The sequence below is a fragment of the Triplophysa rosa genome, linkage group LG9, assembly GCF_024868665.1.
Source record: "Triplophysa rosa linkage group LG9, Trosa_1v2, whole genome shotgun sequence".
NCBI classification, from domain to species: Eukaryota; Metazoa; Chordata; class Actinopteri; order Cypriniformes; family Nemacheilidae; genus Triplophysa; species Triplophysa rosa.
In genome coordinates, this window is record NC_079898.1 from 21011712 (window position 1) to 21020547 (window position 8836).

The 8836-nt window shown below is 35.4% G+C and overlaps 1 protein-coding gene across 1 annotated transcript; it reads right to left on the minus strand.

Annotated features, from left to right (window-relative positions):
• Nucleotides 1-2711: 2711 nt before the first annotated feature.
• On the minus strand, nt 2712-4895 carry LOC130559049 (cytochrome c oxidase assembly protein COX16 homolog, mitochondrial). The gene is made up of 4 exons (XM_057341915.1): nt 4726-4895; nt 4355-4432; nt 4098-4166; nt 2712-3033 (listed from the first exon to the last, which is right to left on the minus strand). Exons 1-4 carry the CDS (start codon nt 4786-4788, stop codon nt 2920-2922), a joined length of 324 nt encoding a protein of 107 aa, XP_057197898.1. The 5' UTR covers nt 4789-4895; the 3' UTR covers nt 2712-2919.
• Nucleotides 4896-8836: the final 3941 nt, after the last annotated feature.

Genomic DNA, 8836 nt, shown 5'->3' on the forward strand with positions numbered 1-8836 from the left:
GTAACAGGGGATGGAGAGAAAGTCAACAGGGGCTTGTTAAAATGTGCCTCGGAACAAAGCTTTACATCACACAGATGAGTCAGTGCTGGCGTTAACATTCGCTGGAGAGCAGTGTGTGCCTGGATCCTGACTGTAACATGCTCTTCAGGACTGAAACAAGGCCATCTGCAGCTTCACAGTTGGATCATGCAGTGTGTCCCAGACATCAAACCCATCGAAATCACACAAGCATAGGTGTAATATTGATTAAAGCAGCAGTGGGTGATATTTTACTCCGACTCAAGAGGGTTTGCATTATGGTTAAGCTTTCACAACACTGAATTGTACTTTTATACTGAAAATAACAAGACGTGTTACACCCCTCATAAAATAGCACCAGCGAGCAACAGTTTTTAACATACAACAGGTCAACATACAATGTAATAGGGGTGTTGGGAAAAATCGATTCACCTAACTATCGCAATTCTTTTTAAAACGATTTAAAAATCGATTGGTTTATCTCAGAATTGATTATTTTTTTTATTTGACTTCTCCTAAGCGGTGGTGGAGTTACCACTTTTCTTCCAACAGAGGGCGTAAAGCATTATGTTTCTATCTCTGTATTAGACGACGTCGTATCCGTTTTAAGATGGCGCGAGGACGTAAAAAAGCATGGCCGAGTCAGCGGATCAAAGCTCGGCACCTTCACGTTTCAAATCCCAAGTGTGGAAACACTTTGGATTTTACACTTTACCGGGAAAAGCAGCGCTAGACATGACTAAAACGGTATGCAAACTCTGCCATACACTGAGTTTCATGGTTCAAGGTACTTTTATAATATACACTGTGTATGTGTATGCTCCTGAAATAAAAGTTCAGAAAGATGTGATGCATTGTTTTTGTCATGAGGGCCAGTTCATGAAAAGCATCCCAAATGAGGGGCCGGAGAGATATGGCTTGCAATATGAGGGATACAACAATAATAAGAAATCCGTTTGATTTTTTCCCAAATTCCGTTTTTTCTGCATTTTCCGTCCTTCACTATACAATAGTAATATTTTCTAATAGTAATTTGCCCACATGAAAAAAAATACTTCAGTATACTACAGTATTCACTTATAAACTATATTAAGCCTGCAGTAGATACAGTACGTTGAACCATAGGGAAAATAAAAAGAATAGAATCTAATACATTTGAAAGATTCTGTGCCATTCCGCGTTATACAGCAAAATCTGTTTAATGCCTGAAATCCGTGATTCAATCTTAGGGCCGTGTATGTTGTATTTTTACATTTTTGCCCCATAAGACACACAGTTTTTTCCTACATTTAAACATGCTGATGTTGTATGTTAAACTGCACAACAACAACATCGGTGCATTGTAAGATGCTCAAGCAGGCTTTTCTACATTCAAACATGTTCATGTGTTGTATTTTAAAACTGCATAACAAAAAAGGAAACTTCAGTGAGTGAAACAACATTAACCTACACAGGCGCTGTTCTCCGCCCTTGCCTCTGTACTTTTGAAATGGTGGTCCTATTCGTGCTAGCAAAATGTCAGAAATGAAAATTGAAAAAAAAGAAAAAAAAAGTGATCATCCCTCATCGTCCTGTTCACCGCGTCCCACAGGAGAGAAGGCTTGCGAGTCGCGCTACTCGCCTAACGTCACGTGACTCCTGATTGGTGTCTCTGCAGCTCGTGGTGAATGGAACAGGCGCGCGTCACTTCAGTACTGTAGGGTCCGTTCCCGACTGAACTAAATTTATTCTAGAGATTCTTTTTCACACTATGCTACTTGAATGGCCGGAACAATTTACATCTAGGGCTGGGTTCGGCCCGCGGGCCGCCAATTGAATAGCCCGGATATACAGTCTCTTCAATGGTATGATCAAGTATTTTCCTAGTCTTTAATAAGCAAACAAAAATCACAATAAATTGTAATATCGACTCGCAATAGTTATATAATCGCAATACTCAATAATCGCAATATATATTGAACGGGCACACAAGTATCGGGATAGTATTGAATCGGCAAAGTAGTGTATCGTTACACCCCTACAATGTAACCATGCGTGTTTAAGAGAATGCATTTCAGTATTAATAAAAACGTACACAAACACCTTTAAAATATATTTAACACTAAAATGCTTGAAATGATCAAGACAGTTTTAGGGTATTTATAAGTAGTGGATGATCTACAGAATGAGGTGGTCAATGAATTATAAAATGCGTTTTATATATAATTGCTAATTTATGCATCACTTTCACAATATTTCTCAAAACCCTTAGAAAAGACCACATAATCAAAATGACAAAGCTGCCAGTCAATCTTGGAAACGTTATATGAGCAAAACCCCTCTAAATCGGCCGAGTGGGCAATCTCAAAATAGCCAAATGCTATCGGATTAATCAGCCTGGCCCACATATCGGCCCATAACTGTTCACAAAGATTCATGACGTTCACTCATTACTGTCTGTCTGCTGTACAGTTTCCGTAATAAAACCCTGTGAATCCTTCACAAAAGCAAAACTAATGTACTGGCAAAATTTAATGCAGTTTTTAAGGCATTTTCTGAAGTGAAGGGCTCTCCATTATGGTGAGCGTGAATCAACATTACAAAAATGCCAAAAATAAGATAAATAAGACTTATCTTATAAATACATTACTCAAGAGTCTTTGAAACCCCTAGTAAAGGAGCAAACTGTACACATAATCAGAGACACATTGAAACATATTACTAGGTATATTTACAAATCTCAAGATAACATAACATGGTTTTCCTCATGGCATCCAATCACAAACAGATTTTAAACTGGTGGTTCCGGTCAAATATAATAATATTCAACAGTGCCGATTTATCTTTCAGGGACAAACAAAACCGTCATACTGCACAGGTTTTATGAACACCTTCACGCAAGTAGTGGGACCATGTTCAGTTCTATGTGCCTTTATTGAGTCGTGCTCGCTGTTGTTCCTGGTACTCTTTAGAATCTTCCCATGGACGCGGGCCACGGATGTTCCTCCAATTCTTCAAGTTCACATCCTTCAGTTTCTAAAGCAGACATTACATTATGATACATTACATTATCATTGTGCACAATAACATGCAGAAACCATGTTAATAGCCGTTCATATTTCATTCAATTTATAGTGACCAGGGCAGTCAAGGACACTACAAAAACAATATAATTGTAGTGCATCTCGATGTAAGAAAGCAAGTAACATGCAATTTAGGATCAATCTAATCAAGGTACTTTTGACTATATGTTCTTGCTTCCACTAGAAGGCGCTCTTCTACTACCTGTTTGATAGTACATGATCAAATGTAACCAATTGTTAACTGATAAAAATAAGGCCATGTAGAATGTCGTCTCATAAAGGCACCTGATAATGGCTTTAAATTAAAAAATAAGGTTTATATAGTCAGTCACCACTGCAGTCTAAAAATTGTCTGTCTAAAAACTGTAGTGCAGCAGATTTGTCCACACTCAGATTGTACCTATAAAGGGAGACACTTCATGAACCAAGCACAATCCCGTGCATTCAAAACAGCTAGATAGTACTTTGAAAATTTCCATCCAAAACTATTTACAGCACACTAATGCTGGGATGCCAGTGTCACTGGAGCAACCTTTCTTGAGCACCAACAGCATACAATCGTGATTACAGTTCCCGAGTCACCCTGTCCTGGGTTAAAACCTACAACCTGCATTTAACAAGCCGCCTTTAGGCTTGTTGTTTTTTAACAAGCCACCACTATTAGGCTAGAACTGACTAAATTTGTTTACATTTTAACAGTGTACACACACATATTTACTTTGTTTTAACATTTGTCCATTTTTTTTTCAAATTGTTCATTAGAAAAATAACATTGTATTAATTTATTATCATTTTAAATGAATGCCCTGGGCAGAATAATAAAAAGCAGCATAATCCCCAAAGTTACGTGTGTTATTTCACAGTTTTTTTTTAAAGAGTTTACTGTTATTCTATAATATGGGAAAAAATATGAATGCCCCTTAACTTTTGACCTGTGGCATACTTATAAATACATATATATATATATATATACTCTAACACATGGAATCTTCTTCACAAATGTATTCCTCTCATTACCTCATACTCTTCCTGAAGTATGACTGTCTGTTTTTGAGTGTTTACTCGCGCCTCCAGGGTAGGGTCCAGCTAAAACACCATAAGAATGAACACTGAGAAGCATAATAAAATATTGGTTTTAATTAACAACAGAAATGATTAATGACTGGAGTATTGTGCCTGCGTGGCAGATAGTTTGAAGCTCGAAACAGATTCAGACGGTTAAAACAGATCTGTCATGGTTTTGAGAGAAGCAAGTGATGTGATGTTTCATGTACCTTCTTTCGGATCTTCTGCGCATCATAACGAATCTGTGTGAATTCTCTCAAACCAAACGACCCTCCCACGACCAACAGCTTCAAATAAACATTATACAAACAAAAATAAATAACGTTACATACACCTTGATACTCGTAATTTACAAACAACACCAAAAATACATATTTTAAAAGTCATTGTTTCGTGTATCAATAACATGATTTTCCTTCTGCATACACATTTAAAGACATATATGTTTCAAGTAATATATGTTAAAACGCAACCAAGAAAACAAACTTGCATTACAGAAACAATACTGAAAACACTTAAAATAATTATTTAATTGTTGACATTGACAGTCAAACACACATATTTAACTTAGCACACTCACCAGCATCGGGACGCCATATTTCACGGTTCTGTTATTTTGTAGTTTACGAAATTGATTCCACATGTTTAGCTATTGTACAGCAAATGTCAGGAACATATAATTCAACATGACTCCACTGGTCGCTGCCATGTAAACCCAACCCACAATTCCCCGCGGCGGCTTCGTGCAGCGTCATATTTTCTCCGTGTAAAACAAGTAAAAATATGTGGTTCCGTTATCTACAGTGTCCATTAAGAGTTAAGAGGAAATTTAACTAAAACTAAATTTAACTAAAATTTGTAAATAAAAGTTAAACAAACTGTCTAACATGAACCTGTAGAAGACTGATTACTTTGTAACTACTTAACTTACATATATTCAAATCTATATAACGCTGGGGGCGCGGCCTGGGGCGGAGTCGGCGTGGGGAAAGCATTTTCCCCTTCATTGGATATCTTTTTTTTTAAATGCTTTATTGAACATTTTGTTATAACAAAACAACGTTACAACATAAACATAACATAACATTAAGAAACACTTAGATTAATGAAAAGAGAGAAAAGAGAAAATAAAACATTACCATTGCTCGAAACAAACAAAACAAAAAACAAACAATCAAACACACAAAAAAAGAAAAAAACAGGAGAGGGAATTACACAAAAAAACAATTACATTTTTTTACAAATTAAATAGGTTGAAAAGCTTATAAGCTGAGCAAATTTAACAAGTTCTTTGTGCTTTCATATTAGAAGAAAACATAATTGCTTTTAAATACAGTTTTATCTCTTGTAGAAAGGCTACAAAAATAGGTTTGCAATTAGAAAAATTACATTTATGTATATAAAATTAATGATTATAAAACAAGCATTTTGGTCACCTTCGAAAAATCCAAAAATAACAGTTTTTGGGCTCATAAAAAAAACATTCAAAATAGTATTTGAAGTAAACGAACCGACATGTTTCCAAAGTTGCTGAATACAGTTGCACGACCAAAACAAGTGAATAAGTAATTCAGTGTCATTCTGACAAAAAATGCATTTGGTGTCAAAGTCAGATCCAAATTTTTTCTTTAGAAAAGTTTTGGTAGGGTAAATGTTATGGAGTAGTTTAAAGGATATTTCTTTGACTTTGTTTGAGAGAGGATATTTTTGTTGCATGGACCATATCATTTTCCAGTTTAGATTATCAAAAAGGCTGTTCCAGTATGAAACAGCAGAAGGGGCACAGGCAATGCTCTCAATAAGTAAAGCTCTTATCTTAAGATTTCTTCCTTTTTTACTAATAAAACATAACTTACAGTAGGTGTGTCGCTATAGGCTCAGGTAAAGAGACTACAAAAGATAAAGAATAATTTCTAAAAAGCATGCGTATGCCAGATGGAATAGCATCCATAACAATGGCAAACTCTAGGAGTTACTGGTATATTATATTTAGAGAGAAATTCTGAATACCTAAAAAGCATACCTTCCTTATTGAAGAGCTGGCCAACATGCAATATTCCATTACCGAACCATTGTTTAAACAAAGACCAATTTTAAATAGAACGTTTTTATTGTTCCAAATGTAACATCGATGGGGCGAAAAGTTATGTTTGTACATAAGGGTCCAAGCCAAAAGAGCCTGTTTGTGAAAATTAGATAGCTTGACGGGGAGTTTTTGAATATCATAATTGCACAGTAAAACAAATTTTATGCCACCAAATTGTGAAAATGCTAATTGGGGGAATAGATTCCAAATAGAGGTAGGATTATTGAGAAATCGACTGAGCCAGTTTATTTTAACTGAATAATTCATTGTATTGAAATCAATAAAGTTTAATCCACCCTTATTGTGAGAATTTATTAACACAGATTTCTTAAGATAATGAGGTTTGTTTTTCCATATAGTATTCCATCGATTACTTTACATGTGGACTTATCAATGTACAACAAGAGAGACCCTCCGCTTTAACAAGTAATCCTCTACCTGTTAAGGAGAGGTCTCTCTGTAGCCAGCAGTTATTAAACCTTTTCTTTGTTTTAGCTATAATTGGATTAAAATTCGTGGAACACCTGAGGTTATCTTTAATTATCTGTATACCCAAATATGTAACAAGTTTTTACAGCAATACCACTGATTGAAGAAACTGAACAATTTTTAAGAGAAAATAACTCACATTTATTAAGATTAAGATATAAACCTGAAGCCTTGGAGAAGAGCTGGAGAATATCTAATGCTAATGGTATTTGGTGAGTCTTCCAAGAACAGGACAGTATCATCTGCTAACTGGCGAATTATTATCTCTGAATTTCCAATACTAATACCTTTAAGATGACTTGCTTATGAATTTAAAAATTGTGTTGCTATTAAAAATAGATAGGGAGATACTGGACATACCTGTGGTACACCACGTTTTAATCTGGGAGAAGTATTATTACCTAATTTAATGGAACTATTATCATTTGTATTTAGCATTTTGACCATTTTATAAAACGATTCACTACATGATTCTATGTAGTGTTTGGTATAAAAACCCATGTTCTAACATATCAAATGCTTTATAATAGTCTAAAAATAAAAGGAAACTATCTTTTGGAATCAAATGTGAATAATTTGCATTAACTTCACTAAGATTTTGGCATTATTCAGTCAATATTGAAGATATTGTTATATTTTCACAGAATATTCTGTAGGATGATTTTACGAAGGACTTTTGCTAGGTTTTCACAAGCAGGGTCACATTTTGTAATGAACAATGTTCTAATTGGGAAATTATTTAAAGATCTTATTTAAAGAGAGTTCTGGTATGGCATGGAAAGGCTAATTTAGTAAGTAACTTTGTTTTCTGTTTATGATGAGCATTTTAATTGTTACATTACATTTGCTGTTTGTATGTTGTCAGTAGTTTTTTTTTATTTACAAATATTAATTATCAGACTTCTATTAAGAGAGCATTCCCCAAAAGCCACAGAGCCTACAATACATACATACTGTGGATATCAAAATATAAAATAAATGGCCTGATAAAAGATCGTATCTTTTATACAGTATATCCAACTGGGCTAAAAAAACATATTGTCCGGACCTCCGTTTGGAAGAAAATATAAAGACCGGACCTTTTGGAACTTTAATTGAATACCCCAAATAAATTTATTGAGTAGGAGCTATAATAAAGTGACATGGAGTTAGCTTTCACTGTTATGCTGATGATACTCAACTTTATATTTCCTCGAAGCCTCATGAAACACAGCAGTTCCATCGAATAATGGAATGCATAGTCGATATAAAAAACTGGATGAGTAACAACTTTTTATTACTGAACTCGGACAAAACAGAAGTGTTACTTATTGGACCGAAAACTGCCATAAGTAACAACCAAGAATACTGTTTAACTATTGACGGATGTTCCATAAAACCCTCGTCGTCAGCAAATAATCTTGGTGTTTTATTCGATAGTAATCTGTCATTTGAGAGCCATGTCGTCAACACCTGTAAAACTGCATTTTTCTAATTAAAGAATATATCTAAACTACGTCATATGCTGTCACTATCAGATGCAGAGAAGTTCATTCATACATTCATGACATCAAGACTAGATTACTGTAACGCAGGTGGTTTCCCTGCAGGTTTATTACAAAACCTCCAACTGTTCCAAAATGCGGCAGCTCGAGTTCTAACACGTAAAAAAATATGAGCATATTAAGCCCGGTTCTGTCAACCCTGCACTGGTTACCTATAAAGCATCACATTAACTTTAAAATCTTGCTTATTACCTATAAAGCCCTACATGGTTTAGCTCCTCAGTACCTGAGAGAAATTCTGTCGGATGATAGTCTTTCACGTGCATTATACGCTCTCAGGCGTCCGGTCAGCATACCTGCTAGAATTTTAAAATCAAGTGCAGGTGGTAGATCCTTTTCCTATCTAGCGCCTAAACTTTGGAATAGTCTTCCCTGCACTGTCCGGGAGGCAGACACACTCTGTCAGTTTAAATCTAGACTAAAGACGCATCTTTTTAATCTTGCATACACTACACTTCCATAATATAAATCCTCTGAGAGTTTAGGCCGCATTAGTTAGAGCAACCGGAACTAGGAACACTTCCAATAACAACTGATGTACTTGTTGTTTCAAAGAGTGCAGAACAGTACTC